At 46.0% G+C, this 20,631-nt stretch overlaps 2 protein-coding genes across 2 annotated transcripts in view; both read left to right on the plus strand.

Annotated features, from left to right (window-relative positions):
* ATP8B1 (ATPase phospholipid transporting 8B1) overlaps positions 1-6,457 on the plus strand; it is a 70,037-nt gene extending 63,580 nt beyond the window's left edge. The window contains exons 25-28 of the mRNA XM_083465754.1: positions 190-435; positions 2,296-2,434; positions 3,874-4,004; positions 4,208-6,457. Of these exons, the coding sequence (XP_083321880.1) occupies positions 190-435; positions 2,296-2,434; positions 3,874-4,004; positions 4,208-4,438 (747 nt within the window). The 3' untranslated portion in view covers positions 4,439-6,457. The remainder of the gene's footprint in view (positions 1-189; positions 436-2,295; positions 2,435-3,873; positions 4,005-4,207) is intronic.
* A 3,084-nt stretch (positions 6,458-9,541) lies between these two features.
* The window catches only part of NARS1 (asparaginyl-tRNA synthetase 1), a 29,050-nt gene continuing 17,960 nt past the window's right edge, over positions 9,542-20,631 (plus strand). Inside the window, exons 1-6 of the mRNA XM_083466038.1 lie at positions 9,542-9,805; positions 14,344-14,426; positions 14,775-14,840; positions 15,390-15,482; positions 15,696-15,785; positions 20,380-20,458. Of these exons, the coding sequence (XP_083322164.1) occupies positions 9,763-9,805; positions 14,344-14,426; positions 14,775-14,840; positions 15,390-15,482; positions 15,696-15,785; positions 20,380-20,458 (454 nt within the window). The 5' untranslated portion in view covers positions 9,542-9,762. The remainder of the gene's footprint in view (positions 9,806-14,343; positions 14,427-14,774; positions 14,841-15,389; positions 15,483-15,695; positions 15,786-20,379; positions 20,459-20,631) is intronic.

Below are 20,631 nucleotides of genomic sequence, written 5' to 3' on the forward strand. Positions count from 1 at the left end.
CATTTTTTACTGGGGACCAATTTTTCTCACTGTTTCTGTAATTGAGATATGGCTGCCTTTCTGTTTTGGAACTGAATGTTTCTGATTAATATTACAGAGTAGTTGTGGGGGTGTGTGCATATTTTATAGTTACCTTTCAATATAAAAAGAAATTTGCTGTAGTAATAAAATTGCAATGATTTCTTTAAGGACGTGAGTGACAAGCTGAGCATACGTTTTCCTGCCTTGTACGTATCGGGACAGAGAGATTTGCTTTTCAACTACAGGAAGTTCTTTGAAAGCCTCCTGCACGGTGCTCTATCATCACTGGTTATTTTCTTCATACCGTACGGTGCTTACCTACAAACCATGGGGCAAGATGGAGAAGCACCCTCAGATTACCAGTCCTTCGCTGTCACAGCAGCGTCCTCTCTCATAATCGCAGTCAACTTTCAGGCAAGTAGATGAATCTCATATAGCTCCTCTGATGTACACAAAACACATCAGTGAAATGGGCAGCTTGGTAATCAAACTCTCTCTGATGCTGTGAACACGGAGATTTATGGCCAGACATTGTGTGTGTGGCTGGGAGATTGAGAAACCGAACGACCATTTCTCATTCCTGCAGACCTGGAAAAGTTTTATGCGATATGAGACTGGGTGTGAGGAGGGCTGAGAGAGAGACCCTGTCTGCACTATACATTTAAAGCAGTATTATACCACTTTAAACTGTCCTGGCTTATTCCCCCCCCCACCAAGAATCGTGGGAACTGTAGCTTGTTGAGAGCTGTTAGGACGGTGGTGTCCAAACTTCTTTCAAAGAGGGCCAGATTTGATGAAATGAAGGGCCGTGAAGGCTGACCAAAGGGCCAACCGGCCAATCAAAGTTGTTGAGCTTTTTTTATTAGGATTTTACCCCAGTAAATAAACTGCCACAGGGGCCGGATTAAACTGACCGGTGGGCCGGATTAAGCCCCCAATACAGACTTTGGACATACCTGTGTTAGGAGAACTCTATTCCCTTCACAGAGCTACAAATCCCAGAGTGGTTTAAGAATCAATCCCTCTTCATAGTTGTCACTCTGGGAACTGTAGCGCTGTGAGGGGAATAGGAATCTGACAACTCTCAGCAACCTCAATAAACTACAGTTCTTTGAGAGAATCCCATGACTCTTTCAGGTGGCATGATGCTGCTTTAAATGTATGGTGCAGATGGAGCCCAGAGTGTTGCTACGGCTCTGTCTTGTAGCAACTCTGACCTTCATCTAACCCTCACATCTGTGCATCTTAACCACTGGAACTCTTGCAAGAGGAGCAGGAAACCTGTGTGGCCCCTATCACCAGAAGTAGCATCTGGCAAGAGTGCAAATGTGCCGAGTGATTTGGGCTTTTTGCAGTTGTTCCTTATTTTTCTTACAATCCTGCCCTTCCTCTCATGAGAGACCAGGACACAGCTTTTACAACAATCATAAAAACTCAAAGTAAAATCACAACCCACAACGTAAGCAAGTTATGCAGGTCAAAGCCTATTCCACAGTGTTCCAAAGGCTACAGGAATGAGGAGCTTTTTAGCTGATACTCCTATGTGCAAACAATGCATGGACGATAGCCGGATTTTTGTAAGCAGGGAGTTTCATGATAACTCTTTCGTGCTGTCTTCTGAGCACAAGCAACTCCTGCTTCTCTTTGAAGCAAACCCAGAAATATTTAAAGCAGGAGAGGCGAAATGTTGGCTGTGGGAAATGGTATGAGGGAAAGGAAATGAGAGAGAGAGAGAGAGAGAAATAAATTGCTCTTGCAGTAGACCAGGAGGGCTGAGGGATGGCTCCCTGCTCTGTCCACTTGAGCATGCGATTCCTCAGAAAGTCAAGCTGAAGAACAGCTTGGGCATAGCTGGGAGAAAGTAGCAAATGGAGGTGCCGGTCTCCTTTGTCCTCCCCTCCCTTGTGTTCATCTTGCCCATTGAGAGCCAGTGTGGTGTAGTGGTTAAGAGCGGTAGTCTCGTAATCTGGGGAACCGGGTTCGCGTCTCCGCTCCTTCACATGCAGCTGCTGGGTGACCTTGGAGCAGTCACACTTCTTTGAAGTCTCTCAGCCCCACTCACCTCACAGAGTGTTTGTTGTGGGGGAGGAAGGGAAAGGAGAATGTTAGCCGCTTTGAGACTCCTTAAAGGGAGTGAAAGGCGGGATATCAAATCCAAACTCCTCTTCTTCTGGAGAACTTTCTTCAAGGTTTTGCAGAATCTATTGACACCTCCCACCTGCACTGTGATCTTCCCTCTTTCTAACTTCCACATGTCTGTCTGCTTGCTTCTAGATGGGGCTGGATACATCTTACTGGACGTTTGTGAATGCTTTCTCAATATTTGGGAGTATTGCACTTTACTTCGGAATTATGTTTGATCTACACAGTGCTGGGATCCATGTCCTTTTTCCTGCTGCTTTTCAGTTTACAGGTCAGTACGTAACTAAGTCACCATAACTGCAGCCACATTAGTGACTACAAATGCCATGTGACACATCCCAAAGAGTCTACGCTATCCTGGTGTGCCCTCCATGATGTCGTTGGAACTAAAAATCCCATCATCCCCAGTCATGCTGGCTGGAGCTGATTGGAGTTGAAGTTCAACACCATTTGGCAAAGGCGATCTTAAAAGAGAAACAAGAGTTTACCGTAATTAAAGTTTGGGCCTGGTAAGGAGGGGGCTCCATTTTATTCAATTTCATTGAATTTTATGTACGGCTGAAGCTGTTGAAGTCCAGAAAACTGACAACGTATCACAGGCATATTTGAGGCCATGGTTGGTTGGGAACCAAACCCAATGTACACTAGCAATTTTTAATGGGGCTGTTAACCACTAATCTTCAAATTTGAGTTCGCATTGGGACATCAAATTTCTGTATCTGGTTACTAATCTGATTTATTGTTTGCATTCATATACATCATCATAAAAACATCACCATCTTATTTTTATTTAAATTTGTATTCTGCCCTTAACCTGTAGAACACAGGGCGGTTCACAACATAAAAGTAAAAGATAAAAAACACAAAATACAGAATAAAAGCAAGAACAAAAACAAACCAATAACCCCCTCCCTCCCTGCCTTTTCCGTTGCCACCTTTCCACAAAAGCAGTCATCGTCAAAGTGGCTTTAGAGATGGAGCAGGGGCTGGGGACCGCAGAGCTCTGTGGAAGGGCACACATTGCAGAAGACCCCAGGTTAAATCTCTGGTATCTCAAAGGATCTCAAATAGCAGGGTTGGTAGGTACACCTGCTGGAGACTTAGAAGTGCTGCTGCAAGTCAGACTAGATAATGTTGGACAAGGTAGACCAATTTGGGTCTCCAGCTGCTTTTGGACTACAATTCCCATCATCCCTGACCACTGGTCCTGCTAGCTAAGGATCATGGGAGTTGTAGTCCAAAAAAACAGTTCGAGCCCTAAGTTGGGGAAATCTTGAGGTAGACCAATGGTTTTGCTTGATGCAAGGCAGCTTCATTTATTACACACACACACACACACACACCACTTCAGCCTTCACGAACCTGTTGCCCTCCTGATGCTTTGGGCTAAAATTCCCATCAGCCCTGTGCTGCCTGGAGCCTATGGAATTTGTAGTCCTGGAGGGTTGCAGCAAAGGGTTGCATCTGGAGGGTTGCAGCAAAGAGCCATAGTATTTGGGCCCCAAGAGGCCATGTGAGAAATGCTCTGGAAGTTACTTCTCAAAACATAAACCCATCACCAAAGCCTTTAAAAAAAAAAAAAGCCAGTAATTCTTACGGTAATAACATTGCAAGCATGTTTGCTTTCTGTGTGATACTATTAGCATGAAGGGGAGCACCACAGCCATAGCTATGTGTACATTATTCTTTCCTCTCTTTTTCCTCCTACAGGCACTGCTCCAAACGCTCTCCGCCAACCATATCTCTGGTTGACAATAATCCTATCCGTTGCACTTTGCTTGCTGCCGGTGGTCGCTCTCCGTTTCTTGAGCATGACCATTTGGCCTTCGGAAAGCGAGAAGGTACGTATGAGAAATGTAGAGGGCATTAACTTAAAACAGGGCGAGCAGAGCTGAGCTCAACGAGCCCACTGGTCTGTCTCAATGCAAAGTAGCATCTTAGGGTTCCCAGCATCTTCCAGGAGTCCACAGGACTCTGTCCGTAGCAAGCGAGTCCGCTTCCTTGCCTCGTCGTTAACCTTTCGTGCAACTTTCTCCTTTAAAAGGTCCAGAAGAATCGCAAGAAGTTCAAGGCTGAAGAGGAAAAGTGGAAGCGGAGGCAAAGCGTCTTCCGCCGCGGGATCTCTGGCCGCCGTTCTGCTTACGCCTTCTCCCACCAGCGGGGTTACGCTGACCTCATAGCTTCCGGGCGGATCATTCGTAAAAGGAGAGCTTCGTTAACCGCAGTCCTTGGCAACAATTTAGCAGAAGTCAGGCAAGCTGAAGAAGCCAGCTGATGATTTTCTGTGTCCTACAGGAAGTGGATCCCCCCCACCCTTTGAAAAACAATTGCACAAAGTTTTTATTTTTTTATGAAAAACTCAGGATTATTTTTCTTTTTTGGGGGGAAAAAAATCAAGATTATGAAGACAGCTTGATTTCCTCCTCAAGCTACTTCGTTTGAGATAACTGAACTGAAGAACTGAGCAGTGTTTTCAGATCTTGATCCTTGTATATTTTGTTTCATGTGAAATTGAAGGATATAAATCTATGGGCTTAAAGACCAACAATTGCAACGGTTGTTCTTTTAAAATGATACTTAGAACTTCATGTTTCTTTTTTTTAAATGCAATCATGAAATACAGTTTCAACTGATGTTTTGTGCCTCAACACCAAAGATGGACTTAGCTGAGAAGCAAAACGGTTCTGTTTGCCACTTCATTCCACTAACTCACCAAAGATGTCCTCTTTTTCTTTTAAGACAAGAGAGGTGCTGTTTTACTTTGCAAGCATTCGGAACCATTATTCACCGATCCATGGGGTATTGTGGTCCAAGGCAGCATGCTTTTAATAATTTTCAGGGATTTGGGTGGGTTCAGTATATGCAAAGCATCTTAACCAGGTTAGCCTCTTAATCTGGCATTGGGGATAGGGAGTCTGTGGCTGCGTGCATGTTGTTGAGACTCCAACTCACATCAGCCACAGCCACAATGGCCAATAGTCAGGGGTGATGGGAGTTGCAGTTCATCAGCATCTGGGAAGTACAAGTTCCCTATCTCTGTTCTAGGCCTGGTCCAGGAGGCATAGCTAGTTTGCAACATTCACTCAATCGGGGATTTCTTGGGGGATACTCTACTGAAATGACCACCAATTGTTCACCAGCAGGACTTGGTGAATTGAATCCCTTTTCTGGTATATTGTTTTATACCACTGCCTTTACTCTTTTTAAAAGTCTCTGTGTTCTTTGTATCTTGTTTTGCGAAAAAAGGGAAGAGATATCAAACCAGTGAAGGGTGTATTATTGGCATACTTCCTTGATTTTCTACCTGTTTAACCTTTATGCAAGGTAGACGTCAACGATTCTCACATTACGGGAATTATTTCCATGTAGAACAGGAGTGAGGAACTTTTGGCCCTCCGGATGTTGCTGAACTACAACTCCCATCATCCCTAGCCATTGATTTTTGCTGGGTGTGATGGGAATTGTAGTTCCCCACACCTGATGCAGAACATGTGGACACCATTGTACTTAAAAGGCACATGCGTTGTCTATTTTACTACACATGTATATGTGGCTAAAACCAGGTGTGCATGGGTTCTTCACACATGATAATGTGCACGCTTAAGTGAGACCCATGTTACAAGTCCTGGGTGAAACAGACTAATCTGAATAAAATGTTTTTTGTTCACTGGGTGATGGTTCAAAGCACAAACTGGAACAAGAGATCTGATCACATCAAGGATGACTCCTTTTCACTATGTTTTAATAGTAAAAAAATGTTTGAGATTTTTAGTGTACAGATCTTCAGAGGGTTTTTGTGTTGGGACATATAAATGGTTTACATTTCAAAAATTTCAGCATACACCAATGTGTCTTGTTAAATATTCACTATATAGTTCCACTTTTTTTTTTTTTTGCAAACCATGCAGTCTAAAATCATCCTTTAGGAGCATGGAATTCATACATTTCTTCATTATTATTGTTATTTAATGTGCAAACGTTTACAGCTTTTTCTTTTCATTAGGTGGGAGAAGATTGACTTTAGTTTCCTAGCTTGATTTCTCTCCATCCAAAGATGAGGAGGTGGCGAGCCACACGTTTCAAGCTCCTAATCTGGGTGCAATATTAATTTTAACGTGCTGGTAGAGATAGGTATGCCATACACTTGTATCCAAACCATAAATTGTAAATATTTTTATTTGCTTAAAGATAATGTACATATTTAACAGGCCTTAATTTTTAATGCTTTTGACTGAAGTGAAAGAAGTGTTTTCACTGGTCCGGAATATTTTTATTAAACTATACTTCAAATACATATTTGTATATTCATATAGTGTTCAGCAACTTTCGTGAGAGTGCAACTGTTACTTTATTTGCTATGTTTATGTTCCCCCTTTCCATCAAGTAACTCAGGAGTGGCATACACAGTTCTCCCCATCTGTCAGGAACAGGCAGAAGTCCAAAGGAGCCAGGGGGCAGGAGGACAAACCAAGAGAAGGGGATTCTGTGAGGCAGGGAAAAGAGGAAGAGTCTGGGCAGTCAGATGGAATAAATTGTTGCAGGAAGGCGCAGAGGTAAAGAGAGTGTCGGTGTCATGCACTGATTGGACAAAGAGAGGAACCAGCTGGGGAATCACCAAGGGAAGCAGGCTCAAAACCTGAGGAGTGGTGGTGGGACGGCGATGGGGGTCAAAGGAAGAAAAGACTGGGAGGAGGTGTTGGAAGCTGAAGAGGTAATTGTTGGAGCCTCCGTACGACTGAGCTGTAATGGCTACTCCTCCGGCTGTATTTTCGGAACCCCATCCAGGCTCTCCTCCGACGGTGATTAATGACCTAAGCCTTTGAATGAGACTTCAGGCACGCTCTCCATTCACAGAGTACTTAGACAGCAGCAGCAGGAGCCAGAAATATGTGCTACATTGCTACTTTATTTCTAATTACGCAAGACAGAAAAGAATATGCGTCTGCTCTTTGTGAGAGACAGAAAACTACAGAAGAAACAGGAAACCAGTAACTTCAACATCCGTCTCCCGTCTCACTTCCAATAGTCTGGAATGTCAACAGAGTCTTGTGACTCCAAGAACTGCACAGTGGCTTAACAGAAACCTAACAGGAACAGGGCTTAGTGAGCTGGGAGAGTCTGTGGCAGAGAGAAGTCCAGAAGCAGGAGAGAAGGGAGGTCAAGAGGCAGAGATGGGTCAGGCTTGTGAAGAGGTGCAGGTATCTCCCCCTTGTGCTGTGACAAGCTCCCCTCCCTGCTGTTCTCCCAGAACCAGAAGAGGTATGAATCGGGAGGAGCAAAGGCAGACACGCAGGAGCAGTCTCAGATTGCTTAGGGTGGTGGTGGGGAACCCGGAAGAGGCAGAGACATAGGTGACTGTGGGGAGTTGGGGATGTTTATTCTTGGCAACTGTGTCATGGGGGCAAGACCTGCCGGAGATGAGTTGCTGTGCTCCTTAGGCCTAACACTCCTGTACAGATCCTCTTTTGCTAATAAAAAGTTAACTTGGATTCACTCAGGTGATTTACTGCTGCTGGCTCCTGTCAAAGGGCTTAAAGAAATAGGAGCAGCTGGGGATGCTGCACAGGAGGAGTATCCAGTCGCTTGTGTGCACCACCTTTTGCGATTCAAATTTGAATACTCTCTGCAGGGTGCAGCAGTGCAGCGGTAAAACTGCTACCACATTTGCAAAGCTAAGCAGAGTACGGTATGGTTTCAAACTGGATGGGGGACTGTGCGTTTGGGTTTCCTGCATTGTAGGGGATTGAACTACAGATGACCCTCGGGGTCCTTCCAACTCCACAATTATATGATTCTTCGAGAACACTTGGGCTGGATCTATACAGATTTTTTTTTTTTAAAGTCACAGAACACGTTATAAAGGCTCTTAAAGGAAAATCCATTGGTGATGGATCACTGCTCTACAGCACCATCTGGTGTCACATGTTTATAAGGCAGGTATAATGATATACAGTGGTATCTCTGGTTGCGAATGGGATCCGTTCCGGAGGCCCGTTCGCAACATGACAATAGCGCAACTCACAGCAGTGCATCTGCGCACGCGTGGGTTGCAATTCGCCGCTTCTGCGCATGATGTCATTTTGCACCTCTGCGCATGCAGCGAAACCCAGAAGTAACCCTTTCTGGTACTTCCGAGTCGCCGCGGGACATAACCTGAAAGAACGTAACATGAAGCGGACGTAACATGAGGTATGACTGTAATTGAAGTCTCACTTGAGTCCTTGCTCTAGCTCAAAAATCTGCTGAACGTGAAGTTTGACATTTCACCACTAGAGGTCTCCTCACAGACCTGACTTTAGATAGCTAGAATATACAGTGGTACCTCAGGTTAAGTACTTAATTCATTCCGGAGGTCCGTTCTTAACCTGAAACTGTTCTTAACCTGAAGCATCATTTTAGCTAATCGGGCCTCCCACTGCCGCCGTAGCACGATTTCTGTTCTCATCCTGAAGCAAAGTTCTTAACCCGAGGTACTATTTCTGGGTTAGCAGAGTCTGTAACCTGAAATATCAAAATGTTCAAAAGTAGGGGGTCCATGGTTTGGCTTCTGAAAAACATGGAGCCCGCAGTATTTAATTAGGAACTACTGTGCTAGATGATGCACAAGCATCTTGCTTTCCTTGCTACAGAGGAGTGAAAAATGTGTGTTTAATAAACTACATATCGTATACAGCTTTCCCCCTTAAGATAGACAGCTTTTTTTTAAAGAAAGAACTACATAAGAGTAGCTAAGCCAGCAGCAAAAAAATTACAAGGAACTTGCAGGGGTTTATTACAACATGAACTTTCATGATTCAAGCATGCAAATTTAAAACAAATACAGTATGCACACAAACTCATGCATACTCTCATATTCTGCAATTTGCAAAACCAGCGTAACTCCCATGATCCCTAGCTAGCAGGACTAGTGGTCAGGGATGATGGGAACTGTAGTCCCAAAACATCTGGAGGTTGAGGAAGCCTGCTTTAGATACCTATTACATCCATAAATTACCATATAGCATATACTGTATATAGCATATATACTGTATTCAACACAAAAAATAGCGACAATTTGTTGTTGATGAAGGACAGCTGGACATATAAAGGGCCCCATTACCTTCAGTAGCTTAGGGCCTCGTCAAACCTAAATCCGGCCTTGGGAAACACTGTTTTAATATAACATTTTAGCTTCCTGATCATTACATTTGAACGTATACTTTGACTTTCTCCAGCGACGTTTCACTCCGGATTTAACTGACGCAAACCGTTTTGAATCTCCCCCCCCACCCCCTTGCAATTATAAAGCGGTACTGGAAATTAATAATAATCATAATCATAATCCTCGCATCCTGCTCCCGACACCGCCGGCCCTCCCCAACGAGGCGCAAGCAGCGCGCAATGCGTGGCGACGCCGGGGCGGAGCGCAAAGCGGGGCAGCAGCGACTGCTGCGGCAGCCGGCCTCGCTTTGCGGCAAGGGCGGGCTTGTGGGCGGGCGGGCAGGCCTGATGCAATCTCCCTGCCGGGAAGCGCAATCCCCTTCTTGAAAAGGAAAGGGAAAGAGGCGGCCGCCACCTGTCTGGTTCGAGGAGCGCGCGGCGCTTTACGCAGGAGCAGCGATGTCTTTGGAGATCCTCAAGCAGACGGGCGCGCTGGCCCTGGGTGAGTTTTGTGTGTGTGTGTGTATGTGTGTGTGTGTGTCTGTCTGTCTGGCAAAGACAGCCCGGGAGGGAAGCCTTCAGAAAAAAAGGCCCTAGGATCTGGCAAGGGCAGGCGGAGATCCTGTCTCGTTCAGAAGCAATAAGAATAATAATAGAAATTATTCACGTTGGGTGAGATGGCGCAGCTGCGGAAAGGGCCCAGGAACAAAAGATGCGCGTCCTCCTCCTCCTTTTGCCATTGTAGCAACTGCAGCCCTGGCCTCGGATGAATGAGGGGCCCGCCATCTCCACGCGTCGGAACCAGATTTCAAGGCCCCGAGGCGTTTGGCTGCGCGCTCCGTGCGCCCTAGACCTTTCCTTCCCCATCGGCAGCTGTTTAAAAAAAGATCAGCTAGCGGCTGGTGTTAAAGGATTTAAATGGCCACTTATAGACCCGCCCTTCTTCCCCTGCTTTCCTTGGGAAGAGGCGCTGCACGCGATTGTATAGGTTTGCTGGTGCCTCGGGGCAGGGGACCTTTTCTTGTAGTCACCTATTCCCCCTGCCTGCGCTATAGCCACGTCCGCTTTCCCCCCTTGCGACGCAGGCAATCGGTGCAAGGGAGGAAGGGCTTCTCCTGCCGCTCTTCTGTCTCCTTCCAGCCAGCCTCTTGTCGGGAAAAGCGGCTTGTAGCAATGAGTTAAAGAAATGCAGCTTACCAGAGTCATCCTGGGGGGTTGGAAAGTCGGGGTTCAACCTGCCAGACATGTTCTGGCGCTTGGAAACGGGTCTCCCCCTTCCGTTTTTATTACTCATGTTGGGTGTGCCAAGCGACGTCCAGACACAAGGAGAAGCTTGGCAGGCTTGGGGGGTGGGAAGGTATTAAATATCAGATATTTAAGAGGAAGGACCCTCGCCATCCCAAAAAAGAGCCCAATAAGGCCTCGGTGTGCAAATGGAGTGTTACTGGGGTGAACGGTGGACAACTGGGAAGGAGGACAATTGTGCAGGGTGGATTTCATTTAATTCAAAGCGATTTAAATCACGATTTAAATCACTAGTCAGTAAGACTTGATTTAAATCTTTCTTTCTTTTTTTACAGAAAGACTTATTCTTGCTGGTATAATCTTAATATTTACAACCAGAGGAAGGTTTCATTTTTGGCATAATAAATTTTCAGAGTTGTTTTTACAGTTGTATCAAAAATTGCTGATTTGGTTATACTATTAAAAATACATAGACAGATAATTATGAAATTCTTGTGAGGTTTAGTAAGTTAACTGTTTATATTTGGACAACTTCTGCTGTACTTTGTTGGAAGGAGAAAAATAATCATTTCCTTAATAACAATTTAAAAAATTTATTTAGCTAAAGCAATAACATTATAGCATATGTATCCATGTTTGTTAACTGATGTGGTTAAACTTTTTTTTAAAAAATGAAACAAAAACTTAGACTGAGTTTTAGCACACATGAAAAACTTAAAACAAATCCTTATTTCCCGATGAATAGCTTTTGGACTATAATGTAACTTAAACAGAAAACTATCTTTAGAAAGATTTTTCCTCCAAAAGCATTTTGTTTTAAAAATCTGATTTAAATAATAAAAATCCAATTTAAATATATATATATATATATATATATATTAAAAATCATTGATTTTTATCCACCCTGCAATTATGTAAGGCAGAGCTTTGCGCTGCCACATTTTGTGGCAGGCCCTCGCTTGTCATTTTCGCAGCGAAGTGACTGGCCTTTCAGCTGCCTTGGGGTGGCTGACTCCCATTTTCAACCACAAATCCACAGACCACCTGAAGGAAGCTTGTGAGACACAGAATTGGAAGCCCTGCCTTAGGTAATGAGAAGAAATGTTATAGAATCAACTTGCCTCTCCTGCTCTGTTGGTTTGAGGCTGGCAGTGCGCTTGGGGGAGGGGGAATAACTCTCCCCTCAACTGGCAGTGCTAAAGGAGCAGCACCCCAAACCTGCACTGTGCTCTTGTTGAAACCCTAAAGAAGCAGCAGTCGATGTTGTTGAATTCCAACTCCTATCATCCCTGATTGATGAAAGTCCAGCAAATCTGGAGGACACTATATTGATAGCCGCTGCTCTAAATATATATATATTTTAAAGAAAAATGAAACAAAGAGGTATACAGTGGTGCCTCGCAAGACGAAAAGAATCTGTTCTGTGATTCTCTTTGTCTAGCGGTTTTTTCGTCTTGCGAAGCAAGCCCATTGACGGATTAGCGCTATTAGCGGCTTTTAGCGGCTGATCGGATCAGCTGATAAGCGGCTTAGTGGCTTAGAAAAAGGGGGGGAGGAAAAAAACCCCGCAGGAACTCGCAAGACATTGTCATTTTGCAAAGCAAGCCCATAGGAAATTCGTCTAGCGAAGCACCTCCAAAACGGAAAACTCTTTCGTCTAGTGAGTTTTCCGTCTTGCGAGGCATTCGTCTTGCGGGGCACCACTGTAGATGCCTTTTTTGTTAGCGTGTCCTGGTCATTCTCCATATCAGTAGAACATGGCTTTTCGTTTAAAGCAGATAACATTAATATTAATTTATTTCTATCCCGCTTCCCCTCCCCCCAACAGGGACTCAAGGTGGCTTACAGATAAAATAGGAATAATTGGGATTTTTTTTTTAAAATGTCCAATAGCACCTTAGAGACCAACTAAGTTTGTTCTGGGTATAAGCTTTCATGTGCATGCACACTTCTTCAGATACATGCATGCATACAAAAGCTTATACCCAGAACATAGGTGTCTAAGGTGCTACTGGACAATATTTTTATTTATTTCGACTGCGTCAGACCAACAGGGCTATCTCCCTGAATCTAGAAGATAAAATAGGAACAGCTAAAGACATAGAGGTGGAGGGGAAAACAGACAAATCATTATAGATAATAAAACCGAAACTGTACAGAATCTTCTTTTTAGAGCCAAAAGGACATTGAGGTCTTTAATACTGGGCTTGTTTGGGAAGGATGGTGCCGCAATAGAATAGCTTGATTTTGGCCACAGCTGCCTGGTCTGCCTCACTTGGTGAAGGTCCTTGAAGAAGTTTTGGATGCCTTATTACAGGCGTCAGCAACCTTTTTCAGCTGTCCCTCAGGTCCACCGTCCCTCAGACCATGGGGGGGGGACCGAACTATATTTTGAAGAAAAACAAAATGAACAAATTCCTTTTCCCCACAAATAACCCAGAGATGCATTTTAAATATAAGGACACATTCTACTCATGTAAAAACATGCTGATTCCCAGACCGTCTGCAGGCCGGATTGAGAAGGCAATTGGGCCGCATCCGGCCCACAGGCCTTAGGTTACCCAAAGGTAAAGGGACCCCTGACCATTAGGTCCAATCGTGTCTGACTCTGGGGTTGCGGCACTCATCTCACTTTATTGGACGAGGGAGACGGTGTATACAGCTTCCGGGTCATGTGGCCAGCATGAATAAGCCACTTCTGGCGAACCAGAGCAGCGCATGGAAACGCCGTTTACCTTCCCGCCAGAGCGGTACCTATTTATCTACTTGCACTTTGACGTGCTTTTGAACTGCTAGGTTGGCAGGAGCAGGGACTGAGCAACGGGAACTCACCCCATTGCGGGGATTCGAACCGCTGACCTTCTGATTGGCAAGCCGTAGGCTCTGTGGTTTAACCCACAGCGCCACCCGCGTCCCTAGGTTACCTACCCCTGCCTTTTTATATGCTTCCTCCACACCTACTAATGCCATTCTGTTGTGTATGGGTGGAGCCATTTGGGCTACTTAAGAGTTGTCGCTCAGAGAACGAGTTCATTGGTAGCCATTCCAGAGAGGAGATTAGTACCTTCTTCTCTGCATGTTCTCCTAGCCGAGTCTGATCCATCGACAGTCTCCATCTTTAAATGTTGCACTGCCAGCTCCCTTGAGCCCCATCCAGCCTGGCCGGTGGTCGGCTGTGAAGGGGGCTGAGAGTCTTAGGGCCTCCAGAGCAGCAACAGAGGTTCCCCACCAGTTTTTAGAGGCAATGATAATAATAATTTATTGTTTATACCCCACCCATGGTTTTCCCAGCCACTCTAGGCGGCTTCCAGTAAAGGTAAAGGGACCCCTGACCATTAGACCGACTCTGGGGTTGTGGTGCTCATCTCGCTTTATTGCCCGAGGGAGCTGGCGTACAGCTTCCGGGTCATGTGGCCAGCATGACTAAGCCGCTTCTGGCGAACCAGAGCAGCACACGGAAACGCTGTTTGCCTTTCTGCCAGAGTGGTACCTATTTATCTACTTGCACTTTGACGTGCTTTCGAACTGCTAGGTTGGCAGGAGCAGGGACTGAGCAACGGGAGCTCAGCCTGTCGCGGGGATTCGAACCATCCACCTTCTGATCGGCAAGTCCTAGGCTCTGTGGTTTAACCCACAGCGCCACCCGTGTCCCAGGCGGCTTCCAACAGAATATTACAATACAATAGTCTATTAAACATTATCGAGTGCAAAGCAACAGTTTTGTGTAGATGGATCTCTGTGTGAATGAATATGTGCTATGTGCAAGGCTCCTAATTTCCATGCCTGCTTTTACAGGAGAGGTCTATGTCTCTGATCGAGAGGGAAGTGACGTTACTGGAGACGGGTCACAGGAGAAGCCGTACAAAACTGCTCTGAAGGTACCTGACTAGCCCAGTTTAGGTTCTCTCATTTTCCCCCAGGAGTTCACATCCACGGCCAATCAGTGGGCTTATTCTGTGGCGGTTCCTGAGGTTACTGCAGCTGGAAAGTCTTTGGTGCAACGGTGCTTGCAGCAGTTTGCACAATGTCTGTGATTGCCTGCTTCACGTATCCTTAACATTTGTCTGTACAATGGGGTTCCAAAGAGCATTCAGGGCAGCGTTCAAAATTTGCCAGGCACATTTTGGGAGTTGTAGTCTGGCAGTGCCCTGGCTGCCCCTGCTTTTAGAACTAGCTGTCTTTAAAAAATAAAACAAAACTTATTCCATCCTTTTCTCTTTTTAAAGGCTTTGCTGTCTGCCGGAAAGGAGCCGTTTCCTACGATCTACGTGGACTCGCAAAAAAAAGACGAGGTTGAGTATTAATGGGTGTTTTTCTGCCGTTTCCAAAGTGAAAGGATTTGGTTTCGATTGGCAGTAGGTTCAGGACAGACAAAATATAGAGTTTGCACACCAACACATAAGAATTTGCACTCGCTTGGTTAGCTTTAAAGGGGGATGAAACAAATCGATGGAGGATTAATGTGACAAAAAGGTACCTGCGACAAAATGTTGCAGCGTGGAGTACTCTGTTCCCTATACCAGTCAGCCAGCCACACCCTTTCCCTGAGACTCCATTATGTTATTTTCCTCCTCCTCCTGCTTTTGCTAATATATTGTGTTTCTGCAAAACTTTGGGGTTCTCTCAATCTTGCTGGATAATTCCTTGCTCCTAGATGGTGCAGTTTTGACAGTGTAAATAATAGCACTTATTTTCTGAACATTGGGGAAAGGGGATGATAGCGCTAAGGAACTTTTGAGTCATCTGGTTGGCCACTAGATGGACTCTGGGGTTTTATGTTTTCATTGGAAAGCGAAAGCGTAACTCTCTTTATGCTTTCGCTTTCTCTTCATCTGCCCTAGAGATGGGATACCATTTCCAAGACCCAGTTGAAGAATGTCAAAAAGCTGTGGCACAGGGAACAACAAAAAGCTGAAGCTAGAGAAAAGAAAGAGGTAAGGTTTGCAAACGTTGCTCCTTTTTCTTGTGGCATCTTCAAGACTCCCAGTGGCGGTTTAACAATTCCTCCCAGGGAATTCTGGGAGCTGTAGCTCAAATGGGGCCTTAATGCTAACGTTTCCATTGGTTCTAGTGTTCCCAGATCACTCCCCACACGCTTGCATTCAGAGTAGAGTCTCGACTAAACCACTCTTTAAAACAACCCGCAGGAAGAAGATCTCTTGCGCCGTGAAAAGAACTTGGAGGAAGCAAAGAAGATAATCATTAAGAATGACCCCAGTCTCCCAGAGCCCAAATGTGTGAGTAAAGCTTGAATGCTTGTGCAGACAACCTTAACCAGCTCTTTTCAGGGGGTGGGGGGAGAGCCCTTTTAAATGACATACGCTAGGGGGTGTAGGCAATGTGGTTGCTTCCATATATTGGCCTACCAACTCATCCCATCATCCCTGACCCATGGGATTGGGAGTCCAACAGTATATAAAAAAGAAAAAGGTAAGGACACTTGGACAGTTAAAATAATAATAATAATAATAATAATAATAATAATAATAATAATAATAATAATAAAAAATTTAATATTTATACCACGCCCATCTGGCTTGGCTGTCCCAACCACTCTGGGCGGCTTCCAACAAAATATTGAAATACAGTAATGCATCAAACATGAAAAGCTTCCCTAAACAGGACTTAAGTCCAGTCAAAGGGGACTATGGGGTTGTGGCACTCATCTCGCTTTGAGGCTCAGGGAGCCAGTGTTTGTCCACAGACAGCTTTCCGGATCATGTGGCCAGCATGACAAAACTGCTGCTGGTGCAACGGAACACCGTGACAGAAAGAAGAGCGCATGGAAACGCCGTTTACCTTCCGGCCTCAGCAGTACCTATTTATCTATGTGCACTGGCGTGCTTTCGAACTGCTAGGTTGGCAGGAACTGGGACAGCAACAGGAGCTCACTCCACTGCAGGGATTCGAACCGCTGACCTTCCGATGGGCAAGCCCAAGAGGCTCAGTGGTTTAGACCACAGCACCACCCACGTCCCTTGCCCAACAGTGTAGCCCATGATCCACACCCCTGATTTAAAGCGATAGTAGGAGGGTCCAAACGTTGAATGGGAATCTGTATTGTGCATGTTTATAGTTTAGCATATTCAAAATAAACTTAGCTCTCTTTTTTCGGGGTTAGAAACCCAAGTTTTTCTAAACATCTGGATCATTAGACCAGTGTTTCCCAAACTTTTTTGGGCAACGGCACACCTGTTTACTGAAAAAAAATCTCGCGGCACACCACCATTAAAGCCCCGCCCCGTGACGTCAGCGCGCAGCGTCACGCCGGGAGGGACGCACGAAAGTGAAAGTTTTTTCCCTCCCCCTTGCCGGGGAACCTTCAAGCTTTGGGGGTGGGAGGAGGCAGCAGAGCGAGGGACTGAGGGACGGCGGCAACTGAGGCGGCGGCGGCTGTTGTGGTGGTGGCGGCGATAGCGGGCGGAGGAGGGGGCGGCGGCGGGGCTTGAGGAGCCGTCGCCGGGAGTTGCTGCAGCTCCTCGAAAGGCTTCTCTCAGCTGCGCTCAATCCGCCTCGGAGAGGATTTCCCCTCCGGTCCCATGCGTTCGTTTGGGGCATCGCTCCGGCTGCTCCCTCTCCCGCCGCGCAGGAGCGATGCCTCTCTCTGGCTCTCCCTCCGCGCAGGCTGAGGGAGGGAGGGAGGTGCGCGTGTGACCCGTCTCTGCTGGGAGACCAAACCCAGTGAGGCAGAGTCGCGCGGAGGCGCCCAGGCAGCGCTGCCGGCTGCGAGGAGGAGCGCCAGGCAGCAGCAGGAGGCGCGGCCTCTCCTCGCCGCCGCCGCCCCGCCTCTCGCCGCCCGACTCGCCCGCCTCCCTCCAGGCATCTCGCGGCACACGAGGCAATGTCTCACGGCACACTCGTGTGCCGCGGAACACCGGTTGGGAAACACTGCTAGACAAATGCATGGAGGATAAGCGTATATAACAATGGCTGCTAGCCACAGTGGCTATATTCTACCCCCGCTGTCAGTGTGCCTTTGAATACCAGATGCTGAGAATCGTGGAATTGGAAGGGACCCCTAGGGATCATCTTGTTATGTAAACAATTGATTAAAATACAACTTAAAAACAAGATTAAAATACAACATTAAAATGCAGCCTCATTTCAATAGAAACTCAAATCAAAAACTTTTTGGAGATGAAAACGTCAAATCTTCACCAGACTGGTCCTACGTGAGTCAGAAAAAAGCTAGGGAAGTCCCCCAAAACAGTTCATCACAGAAGGAGAAAGGAAAAAGGAAAGAGGGGGAGGGGATCAAGTTGATTCCAAGCCAAAGGCCAGGCAGAACAACTCTGTCTTACAGGCCCTGCAGATGTAAAATTATGTTAGCCTCTGGATCCATGCCTTAACGCAGATTAAAATCTCTGCTTCAGTCCCAAGCATGCCCTGAAATGGTAGTGGGGAACCCTTCCCAGATCATATGACTGGATGCTTAAAGGGCAACTATCTTCTTTGGCGATCACGCGTACCTGAGTAAGATTGTCTTCCATGAACACGGTTTTAATAGTGAGTCTGTAAGTGACTGTGGAGGCCAATTCTGGATCCACACGTCCTTCCACAGTGGGGACATAGGTTTCCGGGCGGGAGTTGATCATGGTGTGGGTTTGCCAAGCGTGCCTTCCTCTTAGCGTGTTTCTCCCTTTCGTCCTGAGTTCGAGTGTCTTCAAAAACCCTGACACCTTTAGTAAAGGCTGTTCTCCAATTGGAGTGCTTGCAGGCTAGTGTTTCCCAGTTGTCGGTGCTTATACTACATTTTTTTTTAGATTTGCCTTGAGAGAATTTTTAAACCTCTTTTGTTGACCACCAGCATTACGCTTTCCATTTTTAAGTTCGGAATAGAGTAGTTGCTTTGGAGGACGATAAATCAGGCATCCGCACAACATGACCAGTCCAACAAAGTTGGATGTTGAAGAATCATTGCTTTGACACTGGCGATCTCTGCTTCTTCCAGTACGCTGGCATTAGTTCGCCTGTCTTCCCAAGTGATGTGTAAAAATTTTATCAGCATGCTCCAACTTAGGCCCAAACTATCTTGAGAGACTGCCTCCTTCCCTACAAACCTTCTTGGTTGTTAAAATCAGCAGAAGGGGCCCTCATAGTCGTTCTGCTGCCATCAGGCTTGGGGGGGGGTGGCATTCTCTGTGGCAGCCCCTGAGTTGTAGAATTTCTTTCCCACAGAGGTATTATACAGCTTTTGGTGAATGCTAAAAATGGAACTCTTCAGCACCTGAAACGTGTTCCTGTAATCTGTTTTAACTGTTGTTGATACCGAACTCCACCCTGGAACCTGCTGGTGATTCAGGGTTTAAGAAATTTGATGATGGTGCTTTAGGGCTTTTCTGTCCAATAAGCATGCGTGGACCATAAGACCATAAGAGCTGGACCATAAAGAAGGCTGATCGCCGAAGAATTGATGCTTTTGAATTATGGTGCTGGAGGAGACTCTTGAGAGTCCCATGGACTGCAAGAAGATCAAACGTATCCATTCTTCAGGAAATCAGCCCTGAGTGCTCACTGGAAGGACAGATCCTGAAGCTGAGGCTCCAATACTTTGGCCACCTCATGAGAAGAGAAGACTCCCTGGCAAAGACCCTGATGTTGGGAAAGATGGAGGGCACAAGGAGAAGGGGACGACAGAGGATGAGATGGTTGGATGGTGTTCTTGAAGCTAACAGCATCAGTTTGATCAAACTGCAGGAGGCAGTGGAGGACAGAAGTGCCTGGCGTGCTCTGGTCCATGGGGTCACAAAGAGTCGGACACGACTAAACGACTAAACAACAACAACAAAGCATGCGTGGGGTTGCAGCCGCCATGTGTTAGCTGTGGAAAGTGACCTTGAGTGCTTGTGTCCAGGCAGGCTGCCAAATTTAGCTTGCAGAAATGCATGGAATTGGCTTCTCAGCTCACTGAATCGTTCCACCTCCTCTGGCAGGAGAATTGGATTGGAAAGAATATTTTTCCTTCCACCAAACAGAGCAGACCAGGAAATCCATCTAGATTTTGACACATTTGAGGTTAGACTCAAACTACCGTATTTTTCGCTCCATAAGACACACTTTTTTCCTCCTAAAAGGTATGGGGAAATGTCTGTGCGTCTTATGGTGTGAATGCCTACGGATGGCGGGGGGATCCTGCTGCGGTCGCGAGCAGAGGATCCATGGTTCCCCTTCCTTCCCTCCTCCATGGCTCGCTTTGAAGCAGCAAAGCGGGAGAGGAGCTGCTTACACGGCTGTAAGCGGCTCCTGTCCAGTTGGCTGCTTTAAAGCACATGGATCCTCAGGATTTTTGCACTGGATCACCCCAAGTTCACCATCAGATCACATAGCATGTCCATGGCTACAGCCTGCACCAAAAAAATCACGCACCCACTGTTGCCTGGGGCTGCAATGGCGCAAAAACACGGTTACAAAGCACGGATCCACATGGATTCTCAGGATTTTTGCATTGGGCTACCCCAAACTCACTGTCAGATCACATGTCTGTGGCCACAAAAATCATACATCCACTGTTTCGTTCAGAATATTTTTTTTCTTGTTTTCCTCCTGTAAAAACTAGGTGCGTCTTATGGAGCGAAAAATACGGTATTTGCTCCTTGTCTTGTGACATAGATTGGTTGGTCCTGATACAACTGGCGAGACTTGGAGTTTTTTTAATGTGTCTTGCTTTGCTTTTCATGCGTAAGGTATTGTAAACGGTATCTGAGGAAAAAAGCAACAACACTCAAGGAGAGTTTCTTTCGTATTCTTGATTCGGTGTTAGGCAAGCAATCTGTGTGTATATCTTGATAATATTTTCAAAGAAAAACAACTTACTCGGCTGCTTTCTCACAGGTGAAAATTCGTCACTTAGAGGCCCACAGAGGAGAGAGAGTCAAGGTCTTTGGCTGGGTCCACAGGCTGCGTAGACAAGGTGAGTGCCGTGTTAAAAGGAACCAGTTCTGTAAAGGGGGAACAACAAACTGCCCCTTAAAAGGATTGAAGCCTAGAAAATTTGTGAGAGAACCAGCATCGTTGCAAAACTTCAAGTTGAAGCTTCCTTAGGGAAAGCCAGTTTAATTTAGTAGACTGACGTAGTTCGTGGTA

The sequence above is a fragment of the Podarcis liolepis genome (assembly GCF_965112155.1).
Source record: "Podarcis liolepis genome assembly, chromosome: 11".
Taxonomy (NCBI): domain Eukaryota; kingdom Metazoa; phylum Chordata; class Lepidosauria; order Squamata; family Lacertidae; genus Podarcis; species Podarcis liolepis.